The sequence below is a fragment of the Opisthocomus hoazin genome, chromosome 13 (genome assembly GCF_030867145.1).
Source record: "Opisthocomus hoazin isolate bOpiHoa1 chromosome 13, bOpiHoa1.hap1, whole genome shotgun sequence".
In the NCBI taxonomy this organism is placed as follows: Eukaryota; Metazoa; Chordata; class Aves; order Opisthocomiformes; family Opisthocomidae; genus Opisthocomus; species Opisthocomus hoazin.
Genome location: NC_134426.1, coordinates 24030107 through 24045463, shown reverse-complemented (window position 1 = coordinate 24045463; position 15357 = coordinate 24030107). Strand labels below are relative to the sequence as shown.

The 15357-nt window shown below is 38.8% G+C and overlaps 1 protein-coding gene across 2 annotated transcripts in view; it reads left to right on the top strand.

The window, feature by feature from the left end:
• GLT1D1 (glycosyltransferase 1 domain containing 1) overlaps positions 1 to 15357 on the top strand; it is a 61579-nt gene that overhangs the window by 17570 nt on the left and 28652 nt on the right. Inside the window, exons 5-7 of one of the 2 annotated variants that reach the window (XM_075434593.1) lie at positions 2775 to 2831; positions 5864 to 5900; positions 7035 to 7091. In XM_075434593.1, coding sequence (XP_075290708.1) covers positions 2775 to 2831; positions 5864 to 5900; positions 7035 to 7091 — 151 coding nt within the window. The remainder of the gene's footprint in view (positions 1 to 2774; positions 2832 to 5863; positions 5901 to 7034; positions 7092 to 15357) is intronic. The other variant, XM_075434594.1, reaches the window with a different exon arrangement.

Sequence of the window (15357 nt, the reverse complement as noted above, 5' to 3'; positions counted from 1 at the left end):
TTTCCTGATGCCATATGCATATATTGTTTCTTTTTGCATCATTTAATAAACTTTATGTTGCCAAAATTCCACTAAACAGCTTTACTTACAATAAAGAATTTGGAAGAATAAATTGAAAATACTTGTTTTGTCAACACTAGAAATAGAATGAACTTCTTAAGGTGAACTGGAGAGGTAAAATTGAAGTTATGATAAGTCCAGCAATAAGTGATACACAGCCCTGTTGACCAGGCCTTGAGAGATAGGTAGCATATAAATAGCCCTTGGCTTTCTTAAAACTTATGGAACAGATCCTCCTAGAAGATATTCTAAGGCACATGGAGGCCAGGGAGGTGATTCGAGACAGCCAGCATGGCTTCACCAAGGGCAAGTCCTGCCTGACCAACCTAGTGGCTTTCTATGATGGTGTAACAACAAGAGTGGACAAGGGAAAACCAATAGACATCATCTATCTGGATTTTTGTAAAGCCTTTGACATGGTCCCCGACAACGTCCTTCTCTCTAAATTGGAGAGCCATGGATTTGATGGGTGGGCTGTTTGGTGGATAAGGAATTGGTTGGATGGTCGCAGCCAAAGGGTAGTAGTCAACGGCTCAATGTCTGGATGGAGACCAGTGACGAGTGGAGTCCCTCAGGGGTCCGTACTGGGACCGGTGCTGTTCAATATATTTATCAATGACATGGACAGCGACATCGAGTGTACCCTCAGCAAGTTTGCAGATGACACCAAGCTGAGTGGTACGGTTGAGCCACCAGAAGGACGGGATGCCATCCAGAGGGACCTGACAAGCTGGAGAGGTGGGCCTGTGTGAACCTCATGAGGTTCAACAAGGCCAAGTGCAAGGTCCTACACCTGGGTCGGGGTAATCCCCGCTATCAATACAGGCTGGGGGATGAAAGGATCGAGAGCAGCCCTGCTGAGAGGGACTTGGGGGTACTGACAGACGAAAGGCTGGACATGAGCCGGCAATGTGCGCTGGCAGCCCAGAGGGCCAACCATGTCCTGGGCTGCATCAGGAGAAGCGCAGCCAGCAGGTCGAGAGAGGTGATTCTGCCCCTCTACTCTGCTCTGGTGAGACCTCACCTGAAGTCCTGCGTTCAGCTCTGGAGCCCTCAGCACAAGAAGGACATGGAACTGTTGGAGCGGGTCCAAAGGAGGGCTACAAAAATGATTCGAGGGCTGGAGCACCTCTCCTATGAGGACAGGCTGAGAGAGTTGGACTTGTTCAGCCTGGAGAAGAGAAGGCTGCGCAGGGACCTGATTGCAGCCTTTCAGTACTTAAAGGGAGCCTATAGGAAAGATGGGGACAATCTTTTTAGTAGAGACAACAGTGACAGGACGAGGGGTAATGGTTTTAAACTAAAACAGGGTAGGTTTAGGCTGGATATAATGAAGAAATTCTTTACAATGAGGGTGATGAAACACTGTAACGGGTTGCCCGGAGAGGTAGTGGAGGCCCCAATCCCTGGAAACATTCAAGACCAGGTTGGACAGGGCTCTGAGCAACCTGATCTAGTTAGCAGTGTCCCTGCTCGCTGCGGGGGGGTTGGACTAGATGACCTCTAGGGGTCCCTTCCGACCCAAAACTTTCTATGATTCTATGTCTCGTTCTGAAAAAAAAACGAAACACACTGTGCTGAATGATATGTGGAAAAATACTGAATAAAATTATTTTCCTCCAACAGTATAGTGGTTAAATCTGTTTGGCAATGTATTTTAAGGAGATAATTTAGCCAGAAAAGAACTGGCAGTAATAATGGTTGATTCTCTTTCCCTTCCTTTAGTAGGTACCTTTGCATCTGTTGTACTGCAAGTCTACATTCAGTGCAATTAATTTTAATATCTGATTCTCCTCCTTGAAAATAGAATGTGTCAACACTTTCACCCTTATGTGGTTGAGTTGATGGCAGAGGGCCAGTGGAGAAAATTGAGATAAATCCTTGAAGTAGACAATCCTCAACCCTGGTGTCTGAAGAGCAGAGTAAGACAATAAAGGGCTGCCAGTTGTCTGAGTACAAGGAGTGTGTTTGGATAGTGTCAGGCTGCACTCGTAACCTATGAAAAACTCCACACCAGGCAGCAGGCCTTGCTGATCCAGCTTCATGGCCCAGCTGATTTTCTGTGCAAGGTTAGCTTTCCAGCTAGCTTCTTGGCTAAAAATTTGTGCTGGGTTACAGAGATATGCACTGAGCACCAGATCCAGCTGACAGTAAGGGGCAATGTACTGGCATAAGAAGACCAAGGCAGGACCACCCTCTTCCAGCTGCAGTGAGCTGTTAGCTCCACTCACCTTATCTTGTGAAACAGCAGCAGCAGTTGAACAATAAATGCAAGAAGTAGAAACTAACTGCTTGGTATCTCTTCAGTTCTAATTTGCATCATAATGTGATCTTTAATACATTCTTGACTAAAAAAATAATGTAGAGGTGGAGCTTGCACAGCAGAACAATTTAATATTCAATACTTTGTTTCAGCATGAATTGATTTTTTTTTTAATCTCTTTGCATTAAAAGGATATATGAGCAGATGTAGGAGCTGGTATTTATGTTACAAATAGAACTCGGTTTTAATAGTTACCACAATGAACTTCATGATGGGTAAACATGAAAGGGCACAGCTTCTGTCATAGATCTTATGCAAGAAAAAGACAAATGTAACAGAGTATAAGGAGGAGAAACAAACTTGAACTTTGAAATCCTTTTGAAATCAGCACCTTAAATGTTTATAAGTACTTAATTTTGATGGATTTTACCTAAACATCTTTGTGCTCCAGGCCTATGAGACTCACTCAGTGTTTTGGAGACGATCTGTGGCAGACAGGGAACTGAAGGCAAGTCTGTCAAGTCCTAAAATGAAATACCACCTGCTGACCTGTGTCTTAAATGCTGGGGTTTTGAGTTCTTTTGCCAGCTGTATCTTCATATAAAGGGTGAGAACAAATGCCACACATTTACTTTCAAATAGCGAAGAATATTAATACATATTTCCTTACCTAGGTTACAGAATAGTAACACTTCTTACATATTAACTCACACTAATGTGAACTGCATTATTCCTCTAATGTGTGCTTTACTAGTTAGACAGTCAATTAAGAATTTAAATTACGAACATGTAAGCAATTGCACTGTGCTCTAGGGCTGTATTTTCCCACAAATTCTTTTCTGTTACATTGGATAAATTATCTTTAATTATGAAGTACATAATACAACATTTGTAATAATCTGTATTCAAAGTGAGTTTGAAATACTGTAAAAGATCTTGTGCTTATGGTCAGTGTTTTATTGCAGTAGTGCAAAACTGGTGCATAAGAATTACCTAAGCCAGTTTAATTTGCATTCAATTTCATTTTTCCATTCTCCTCAAGACCACTTAAATTAAAGAACATAACAGAAAATTGATCTATAACATGTGAAAGTATTCCTGCTATTTTCTTCTATATGATTCAAGCCTAGGCAGGATTATATTTACTCACCGTGAGCCATTAAAGGTCCAGTAGAACATGAAACCAGATGCTTAACTTAAGCTTATTTTTGAAACTTCGTGATTTTAGGGAACTAAAAGCCTATCTTCACCCACCAGAGTCTGAGGCAGAACAGTGCAGTACGTCAGCTAGGGAGGCAAGGCTGGTGTAAGCTGCTTTCTGACCCATCTGCTTCTTTCCACCTTCTGTTTTGCTGAGTCTATGTCGTAGCACTGAATTTCAGCTATCCCACTTGTCCTGCAAATTTAAATTCTGAAGTTGGCCTCCAGCTTGCAATGTGGTCTGTGTTGTTTGCAAGACTTCTTTTAGGACTGGAAGATCTGATACAATTTAAAATGCTACTTATTCGTACGTAGGAGAAGGACTGAGAAATATTAAGTAATAAAATAACCTATTAAACCATTTTTTTCTTATTTTTAAACACTTTGAACACAAAAGTTCATATAGCTTTTGAAAGATAAAGTCCATAGAATATCCTTAGTCTTCCACTGTAGCATAAACTGTTATTTTTCCCCCACTTCATTTATGTGTGGATTTGCTGCTTGTTCATGTAGTTTTTGTAACTTAATTAATTCACTCTGATTCTGAGAAACTGCCTCCATCCCATCTGTGAACTGCTTGTTGATGACTGTTCACTTTTTTATGACCTCTTTTCTGTCCATTTCTTTTTCCAGTTAATTTTTAATAACTAAATAGACTGTTATGACTGGGCAGTGGACTGGGAGGGCAGTCACATAGTAGTGACAGGGGAAAACCAAAACGTTCGCAAGAGAAAAAAAAAAAAATCACTTCCTTGGCTGCTTCTTTCCTGAGCTGACTGGTTCAGGAATTGCTTGCTTAACAGTTTGTTTCTGCATTATTTCTGCTTCTCCTAATACGTGTTCTCTTCCTGCCTTCAAGTCATTATGCTGCAGGTGTGGTTTCACAATCTGCTAAGGATGGGGTGGGATGGGAGAGGAGCAGGGCAGACTAATGTGCAGCTTGACATGAGGCACTGGTACACATGATGCTCTGCATCGGTTAACTCTGGCTACGTTATTCCAACAACATTCCACATTACGAGGCAAGTCTGCATAGCAGTATTTAGGTTGAAGAGTTCAGCAGTGTATCAGCAGTGTATCCCACCGTTCAAAAGTGGAATGGTTGGACGGGCAGCCTGGCAATCCTTTCTCCATCTGCACTTTAGAAGGAGCCATGGCAGGCAAATAGGGACCTGCTAGGACTGTGCCTCTCTACATAATGAAATTGTCACCAAAAAGGAGGCAAGGTAGCAAAGACCAGCACTCTAAAGAAGGCTGTTAGTTTCTGGATGCTATGATGCTAAATAAAGCAATAGTGTTAGTGGAACTGCTTGAAAAGATGTAGTTTCAAACTAAAACATTAAAGGTTGTATTTAGCAAATCCATTGGAGATTACACCAGTTGAGCAATATCTTCCTTAGCTTACTCCTGTACAGGCACTGCAGCCAGTCCAGTAGTGCAGACAACTAGGAATTGTCTGAACATAAAGCTTTGCACAAAAACTTTGAGATCAAATAACACTGCTTATTTGCTGCAGGGTGGTGGTGTTTGTTTTTTTGGGTTTTTTTTCAGTGTGGAAAGATATTTCGATGTTTTCGTGAAACAAATGTGTACCACAAATAGATGGTTGGAGTTATAGCAAGATAATGAAATATGAACTTGCTTATTTAATCACCTAAATTAAATAACTAGTGTAGTAGCACTTCAGGAGTAACTTTGAAGTGTAGTAATTACCTCTTTTACTATAGCTATTCTAAAATAATTTGTTGTGCAGTTTTTATTTGTGGATATTCTGCAATAACTACTACTGGCCAGTTTTCCTGTATAGACACGTCTACATATATTTGACAGCAGTTTTTGAAAAGGTGAGAGGTAAATGAGGTTTATTTCATGCCTGATGCATTTAAAAATTCTATTATGTATAAATATAGACTGTGGTTTTGAAACTAGCTATAATTTTTCTTTCAAGACTAACATTTTTGGGGCACTAGGGCTGTTCTGTAGCTGAAAATCTTTTTATTCTAGGGAAATATTTTAATTTTCTATGCAATAAACAGGTTAATGATGAGAAAATATACAAAGATAAACTAAAGATGTTTGTACTAACTTGGTAATTGTGTTAGTTGCAAAATTAACTCATTTATACTGTAAATGTTCATAGTAAACGTAGTTTGCATTGCTGACTCTTGGCTTTTGGTGTTACTCAAATGTATCTTTCTAACAGTCTGTTTTGATTTTTAGTAGACGAAAGAAAATCACACTGATGTGCATTTTGTTATACTAGTTGGGGTTTTTGTGAAGAATGAACTGATCTTTGTTGATGAACTATGAAAGTTACTTTTCTTCTCCCTCTCTTTAAAGCCAGATGCTAGGAAGAAAATATATGTCCAAACTCAAGGTAAGAGTTTTGAAATATTGACTAAGGCATTCAATTTATTTGATCAAGTGTTTAGTACCTGTTTGTTTATGTATCTACCTTCTTTGTCCCAGAAACATTTTCTGAAATGGGTAGGGGGTTTGAAGTCCTGGCTCCACTGAAGTTGAGATTTTTGCCGTTGACATTAATTGAGGCAGTATTTCAGTCTCTTAGCCTAAACTTTCAACTCATTTTTCCCAGATGCCTTACAGTAGGAATCTGAAAGACAAGGTAACACCTAAGGTCTTTCTCCAAAGCATGTGGAAGTTTTGATGCTGAATGAGTTTTCTCTGAAACTCCAAATTCTTTTAAATGCTTGAAGTTGAATTCTCAGTATAATGACACCCAACCAGTATGGACTCCAAAGTATATTACTTATGAACCCAGCATTTTAGGTGTGATTACTTAAGCTAGAGCTCCTGATTTTATATGTCTAAAAGTAACTGTCTACAGATTCCAAAACTCATTCTATTTTGTATATTTCACTTTCAAAGAAAATAAAAGTGCTTTTAAAACTGTTATGTTGAAATAACTCATTGTGATGTCTGTTTAGCCCATATTTAGTATGTATTTAAGCCCCTTGTGAGGTGATAGTTAACTAAGAGATTAAACAAATTAATAAAATCGTTTCATTAATAAAATAATTATTCTTTAACAGAAGGCAAAGCAAGTTAATATCCATGTTAGATTAATATTTAATTTTGATATAAATTTGATTTACTTTCTTTGTCTTATGTTAAGAACTTGGGTCTCAGCTGACCTGTATCTGTTTTGGAAAAATATGCTCCCTCAGATAATATTATCTTGTATGTAGATTTTGAAAACCCAAGTTTAGCACGGTGTAAGTGAGCTTAATTCCCTGGATTGCAAAAGTAGTTTATACACTGTGTGATTGTGCAGAATTTTTGATTGAATTTCAGTCTGAGGACTGTGGAAGGATTATGCAGACAACTTCACATTGTTGGGATGAGAAAAGCTTGAGATGGGAACAGCTGTGTGTGGAATTCATTGTGCTTGACAGAAGTACTGTTTTCTTAGGGCAAGGCATCAAGAGCCTTAGTTCAGCCATCCAGGGACCAATCAAACATGTTGTGTTTCTATTTGTTTTCAACACAGGAATTAAGACTACGCCCTGTGAAACATTTGACTGGTATAGATTTCTACAAAATGCAGGTAAAACTCACTTTTTTCCATATTCGTTATATTTATTCTTAGTAGATGTCAATGATGAAAGAAATTTAGAATGTGGTTAACTGATTATGTAATAAAATGACTTAATGATATGAAAAATGAAAAACTCTAATATTAGAGTCAGGCAGAATATTGATCAGATTAGCCTGGTTAGTAAGCTACCCAGACTGCCTCCAGATGTCTGGTCTGTCCAGGGCTGAATTGCACCAAAAGATCAAGCGGTCACAATGTATGGGTCAACGTCCTTGAGAAGGCAAGTTAGGCCAAAGCACCAATACCTGAGCACGCTGTACTTTACAGCTGTGTGACAGAAAATGTGGATGCCTTTTGCAGAAGACCAAATGAGGTGAAAAAGTGGTGAAGAGGGGAAATATGTGTTGATATTTTATTATTTGGTCTTGATTTAGAGCCTGTCTCTGTTTTCACCAAAGTAATGGCGTGTAAGGCAGATGACCTAATTTAAAGTCACCTGATCTTGGCAATGCTTTAATTGCTCCAGCTGCCTTTTCCCAAAAGAAGAATTTGTAGGCATTTTACTGTGGTAAAAAATATTTTAATATTATATTCATCAGTCTGATCTCTGATAGTACAGCTGTTCCCTCTGTTACAAATGGATCCTCACTAGTCAATAGCTTTATCACGTCAGTAAATGTGTGCCATTATTCAAAACTGATGTCCAATTTTAAATTGGGCATCGTGAGGTTATTTTGTTCTCAGTAAATCATGTCACGCAAGCCCAGTGCCACTAAGATTAATAATTTTCTGAAGTGAAATGATTTGTTACTTGCTACCACAGCTTTAGTGTTGATTTGGTCTCATGTCCAACCGTTTTATGATCAAAAGAGCAGTCAACAGCTTGAGGAGGGGGAAGCTCCCCCTAAAGAGCATTTCATCTAATATGTTAGAGACAGTTTTTTGCCTAATGTGTACTAATGCAGAAATGCAAAACAATTCATAATGTACATGAAAAGCAAACTAAAATGTGACTCTAACATGTGTGCCTGTTAAATAATAACTTGAATACTGGCATCATATTATTGAGTATTGTTTTTTATGACTCTTTCATCTCATGTATCTTATCAGTCCTGTCTCTATGTCCATCTCTGGTGGCAGCCTAGAATTTCCACTTCTTTTAATGCTGCGCATGGAGGCAGGCTTTTTGGCTGTACCTTTGTGCTTACCACAGACTAATTAGGGGTTCCCACTGAATTGCTTTTCTGGGGATTTTCAGTTTCAAAGTGTTTAAAATTCCACTAAACTTGGAGCAATCAGTAAAAAACTATCAAAAATAGAAGGCAGTTATGCTCAGAAGAATACAGTTTTGATAGCATAGGCTTGCACAATAAAGTGCACTTGAAAAGATCCCTAGCTTTTATGCAGATAAAGGTGTACAATCTCACTCTCCTCATGGCATTTATGATCTTTTTTTTTCCCCCGACTTTTTTCATGAAGTTCAATTCCATATCTAAACGCATTTAATGATTTTTGTGGGAAATATTTCTCCAGATAACTCTTGCCTGGACCTTTAGCAGTATCCTTGAACATTTGTCAAATTCAGGATTCCCAGGACTGGATGTAAAGAAACAGCATATATCCTTTAATGCAATTTATAGTACATTTGAGGCATCAGTGTTAAACATCCTTGGAGATCAGGCCAGACATTGTCAAGTTGTTCTTTAGAATGAAGTAGGCTCTTCAGAATATTTCAAGGCTTTTTTTCATAGAACAGACTTCTTATGAATATTCTTTGCAGTGATTTTTTTTTCAGTCATAGAAAATCCTTAACATTTGACTCATGTGAAATATAACACCAGTACATAAATAGTCTCTTTAAATCAGTGTAATGGTTTCAAAAAGAATTCAGTGATAGATTTAAGTGAGTGGCAGAATGCATCAAATACATTTTACTGCGGGAATCTTCTCCGCTCCCCCAGCCCCTACATGCGAATGGTACCAAACTAGAAGGTAAGGAACCCAAGCTTTTTGTACACTTCATTTGATAGTTTGGGTCGCTAACATAAATAGCATTTGCCTGATACAAACTGAAGCAGGGCTGAGAAAGTTTTTTTATTGTTGTTATTATGGGTGCAATGCAATCTCAGTACAAAACTCATGGAATTAGTATTTTTTTCATAGTCTCAGCAGCAGACTTGAGAGCTGCGGAGGTGATGTTTGTGTACTGTTAGTGTGCTAGCTCCTGTTAAAACATTTATTAGCTAAATCTACAAAAAAAGAGCTTTAAAGTTGATTTGCATTCTGGTTAACAGTCAGCTTCACAGTGTTTGTCTCCTGTGGATGAGAGACTGTTAACAATGGCAGCCAAACCGAAAAGCTGAACCAAATGCAGATTTCAACACAGACTTCAAGAAGACAGTGTTTTCAGTATATTTAGAAACTCAGACTATTTAAGGAAGTACTACTGCCTGCGTCACTCTGGAAGTCAGACCGGATGATCAAAATGTTTTTCTCTGACCTTATAATACAGGAATCTTTATACAGCATAATCAGTTAGCAATTTTAGATGCCTGTCTCTAGACTTCAGAGAGGCAATGAAAGTTCACACTTTTGCTGAAAATTGATTGACAGAAAATGACAAGACAGTTCAAGTAAATGCAAAAACTGAGACTGATCTTCTCTAACTTAGCTCAAGGATGGAGCATAGCTACTTAAGATCACAGACAGGCTTGATGTCATCATACCATGATGAAAGGCTCCTTGATTTCATTGGAATGTGGCTGAAGCTTGTAAGATGTAAACCCTAATAAACACTTGGGCATCATGTGATTAGAAGACGTAGATAACTAACAAAGTGTATACTAATGAACTGAGAAAGCTGATTTACCCAACTGAAAGATAAGACTGAAAACTGGTTTCCTGGAAGGGGACGTAGAGTCATAGGATCAGATGCTTGTTGCACTATCAAATAAAATATGCAATATATTTTTGTAGTTTGATTTTTCTACTCTCAAATAATTTCTGCTTCATAGCACAGCTATTTTCAGAGCTTGAAAAGTTTACATAACCTGTCATGACACACACAGGATTTTACAGAGGCATTATATTTTCCTAAAGCTATGCTGGAAAAAAAAGACCTGCATAAGAAAAATGAAGTACTAAAAGTTTGTGCAGATATGTAGCTGACCATAGAAATAATGATATGATAGCAGCAGTGAACGATGTTCCCCAACAGAGCTTCTTTGTTGTCTGATCTGTTAGAAATAATGAGAAACAGGATTAAAAAAGGATTGCTGGAGAATTTTGTAGTCTATTTTTTCTGGATTAGTAGCCTGCCCCTGGAAGTTAACAGGTTCGTTTAGCTTCTGTTGTCTTCACAAACATATCGGCAAGTCTAGCAATTGTTCACTATTGAAAGTGAATAGCAGTGTAAACACTTTGGATATAGTTATTACCTCCACTTCACCTTAATTTCTAAGAAACAAATTGCTTTGTAAAATAAAAGCTCAACTTCATAAAACATCTGTAAATGTTTGAGATCTGCATGTGGTTAAGTACGTTGCTGAAATAAGACCTAATTGGGCTAATAATTACTGGATTTCTGTGTCATCAGTGGCTTCAGCTGAAGAAACTTCAGAGTCAGTATAAAGTAAGATAAGATGTTGAGGCTGTACTGCAGTAGGACACTGCCATGTCAAACAAGCTGGAAAACCTGGCTGGTCTGAGCAGCTTCCTTTTAACAGTTGACTTGTGAAAGAGATGCAAAATCGAACTCTTGGCGCCAGGAGACTGGAAGGGCTAACGTATGGTATTTCTGCCGTGTGTAGGGAGATTAATTTAAAGAATAACTACAAATGGAAAGATTTAGAATATCAAAAATGCATGACAGAGTTGGACAAATGTATCTGTGTTTCAAGCTCAACAAAACAAAATAACCATCTTAGAGACTGAAATCTCAGCAATAAACCTGTGAATTTCCTTTTCTAGGAGATCAGTTAATACTTCAGATGCATAGAAAGATAGATGAACAATTTTCAGGAGAATAAAAAGACCTGCTGTGGTTCAAAGTGAAGAGAAAGGAAACTGAAAAGGGATATTCACCATCTCATCGTGGCTTAGATTTTGCTTCTGAACAAAACCAAAAATGGATGACTAAGCCCAAATAATATGGACTTGATATTGTTCTCTAAAGGCACATAGAACACAACAGTGAACTTGAAATTGGGACTGGAAAATTAATCTTAAAATTTTTGTTCGTCCTTGACCTAATATTAACGAGAAATATTTTGACTACAGACAGATTTTTTATGTTACTGGGCAATCTTTGTATACTGCATTATAACCTATAAGTCCAATATTGATATACTTGATAAAGTACACTTAACCTCTAGTACAGATTGGCTTTTAAACTGTAAAGGTATGAATACATTTTAAGAACTTTGGCTTTGTGGGGTTGTTGGTTCAGGTCCAAAATAATAACTTTATATGAAAAATCACATTGTTCCTTTTTACATTTTTCTCCTCTTTAGAGATTTTGAAAACACCCTACAAAAGCACAGTAAAGGCTTTTAAATAAGAAAAATATTTTTTATTTTCTTTACTTGAGCAAGTGAGAAGAAAATTGCTCACTTAAGACATTCTCAGACTGCTTCTTTACCTCTCAGCAAGCTAATGCTTGAAATTACTCATTCACTTAGAGGCCTGCAGCTTTTCAGTAAGATTAAAGATTTGCAGTAATGTATTTATTTTTACTGTACCTCTGTGATTCTTACATTTTTTTCCTGATTGTACCTAGAGAGATGGGCTTAAATGAATCTGCTCTTTCAAAATCTGTTTAGATAACACTTCTACTCATTCTCGCCTTTCTTAGAAAAACAATGTCCTTACTAAAGCTTCAGAAATTGTTTAGGCTTTTGTGTTATCTCTCTGTGTTCATGTTTTGCTAGCCTGGCATCTAAGTACAGATTTTTATAAAGGCTGAAGTGTAAACTATCATAGTGTGTCATAATAGTAAAATAGTTGATGTGACAAACTACACAGTTTCAGGTAAGGAACAAAGTAGGAGCCAATGAAATATTAAAGAATAAACTGCTTATTTCCAGTGCTGCATTATAAAATGTTTTCCACTGCTGATATACTCCATTCTCTCATCCTGTTTTGCAACTGAAAACCTCAAAACAGTTTACCGAAAGCTAAACCCAATGCCATTTCTTCAAGTCAAGCAATTATTAAACCTGCTTACAGATGAATGAGTAAGTGTAGATGGATACGTCTAGATTTGACAAACTTTCTCTAGGCCACGCCATGACTCAGAATCACAGCCAGCAGGCGAACATGAATCCTGAGCATTAATCACATTTCGTCTATTAGCCAATATATTTTGTGCCAGGTTCCAATACTATCAACAAATACAGTGGCACAGCAGCTGGATACCCTTTTGATCATGCAAGTCCGCCGTGAAATTTTAAGTGCCAATGCTACATTGCTGTGTTTCAGTTTTTGAGCAGCGTAATACCACCTCTGCTCCATCAAGAAAAAAGAGTTGCATGACTGTGGGAGTTCCATGTCAGTCTTCATCTTCCCCTGTGTCTGACTCGTTTCAGCTCACCCGCAGTTCATTTGTTACCATCCCTGTGGTCCTGTGCGGCGTATCAGGGCAGCACACCGTCAAGCTGACGAGAGGAATGAGTTTTCATAATCCTATCAATCACTGTTCTTGTTTTGACCTCTCACATCTTGCTAAACAGGCGACCTGCTAAGCAGGCTGAAGACTGGCTGGGGCCAATGTGTGACTGTTTTTTATAGATAAAGCCAATGTAACAAATCAGACTACAGCCATAGACAAATACTGACAACGCATGTTTAAAGGAGCATCTCTTACTGACATTAAGCAATTATTTTTGACACCGAAGGAGATGTTCGTTACAGTGACAATGGTTGACTTTCATTTAGTGTATAGTGATTCTGAAGGATGGCTGGAAAACAAGTACCATGCAGTCTTTTTATTTTCATTGCCAGTGATTATGTACAAATTTTCCATTTTGTATTTTCTTTGCGAAGCAAACAGAAGGATGCATGAGCTAAGAGATAATGAAGCACAGTGTGCTGTTTCAAGTCTTTGCTTTTGTAACGGTAAACAGTAATGGGGAGAAACAGACACAAACATTTTTTTGTTATTTGGGTGTTTGCATGTCATTCAAACAAGATAGTGACGCAGTGAATGTATCAGAAGAACAAGTCAGTTGATTGTGCCGTGTGGATGTATTTCCATTTCAGAACTGAATCACATGAGGTGGCAGTGTCTTATTACAGATGAAGTAGCCTGTCTGGGAAAGGCAGAATGGTAGCAAGAATTCACATACTGAAAGTCTTGTTTCAGCTGAAGGAAAAAGAAAAAATGTCGTCTTTCAAATACCAGTTTTCACCCAGCTGATGTCTATAGCTGGTAAAGGCAGCTATTGCTCTTATTCTCTTAATATGTCCCCCTTTTCAGCGTTCTTGTGAGGACAAAGCGTACTCAAGTGATTGCTTGCTTGTACAAATAGCTGCCTTACCCCCCCAACAGCAGGGCTGCTAGCAAGGCCTGAGAATACAACAGGTGGGAAAACACCGATGCAGGCAGCATCTTGATGTGTGAATTTAACCATTTTCAGTGAATGAGCAGAAAGCTAACAAGCTACACAAACACTGCTGAAGTTTGATCTGAAGTAGACAGAGAATGAGTAAACTCCCAGCACTACCCAGTGGCAGTGGCGTGCTGGTAAGACAAGCTTCTCAGGAATGTCTTTATGTGCTTCTGAGTGCGTGGAGTGGGGAAAGTCTGCCTATAGAAATGACTGAAGTGATGACTAAGATCTACAGCGTACAATAAAATAAAACTACAGCTGATTCTCACTTCACTAAATTGAGTGGCAGAGGCAAACCCCTTTTCAACTAGGCTTTCTATGGCAGTTTTCAGAAATGCCAGGTAGGATCCAGTCTGTAGTCCAGTGTACCCCGTATCTGCTGTTTCAGAGAAAAGTGCATAAAATTGTGTTACAGACAAGTAGGACTTTATGAAGTTGCGTGAGGGGGATTGTCTGCAGTGAGAGTTCAAGGTTGTGAACGTTGATAGGTGGGAGTTCATAATTTAAAAGGAATGTTTGTGCCAGGAAATTAAAAGGAATATTTGGGTAGTTAAAATGCAATCTGAATTTTGCTGACACTTTCTAGTAATTTGTTTTGTGTTAGTTTGTCATGAATTGAAACCACTGCTGCGTATCTTAAAAACAAACAGTATTAATGGGTCATTGCAGCAGAAGAATGGCTTTTTCAATCCAAATGTATGTGTATTATAAATTACAAATTATTTCTTGGTTCAATAACCAGTAAAATATTACTTACCATATCTGCTGCAGCCACTCCTGACAGCTTAAGTTTAAGTTAAAGGAGATAGACTCAATACTGAACTCTGTGACCGGGAGTATTTAAAAGTCCCTGAACTGGATTTTAATTTTAAAGGCAATAGCACTTGAGTATGTTGCGAATCGCCACTCTCTCGATTCTCCCTCTCCCACAGATAGAGGTTTGATGCAGAGCTCACGTTAATCCAGCTCTTTGACGTGAGGGGAGATATTCCTGGCGTATTCCTGGTAGGGAGCGGACCCTGCAGTGAAGTTATACAACACTGTGAGGAACCGTAAGCTGGTACCAAGTCTGGGTGATCTTCAATTGCAAATTGCAGCAATTCAGTGGTGCTGTATGAGCAGCTGAGTTGTTCCTGCAGCTGGTGGCGAGTGGAAGGGGAAGGGAGGAGGAGGCCACAGAGGAGGGAGCCCTGCAGCGTTCAGCAGCAGCAGGGCACCGTGCCACCATGCCTGTCCTGCTGCCTTTCTCTGGTGATCAGAAATCCCACGGACAGTCATTCTGCCTTTGCAGCATGGCCCCCCTGGTAGCTGCGTGACACAGCCCCGGTGTGGGACCCAAGTGCTGACGTCCCACAAACAGCCTGCTGCCGAAGAGCAGCGGTTTGCTGCTCCATGTTGAACTGCCTAGCGTTAGATAATCCACATCATCCATCCTTGCCACCAGCTCCATAAACAGGTGAACTGAAGGACGGCAAACCGATTTGTTCAGTACAGTAAATCAAACGTGAGCATTTCAACCCCTCTAGTGTTTATTAAATTATGTTGTTGTTATGTGTGTTCATTCAGCAATTGTGAATTATGTTGTTTTATCATAAATACATTTTACCAAAGTTCATCACATAGTGACCCTTCTCCAGAAGTATGTTCTGAATTAATTGTGCTGTCAT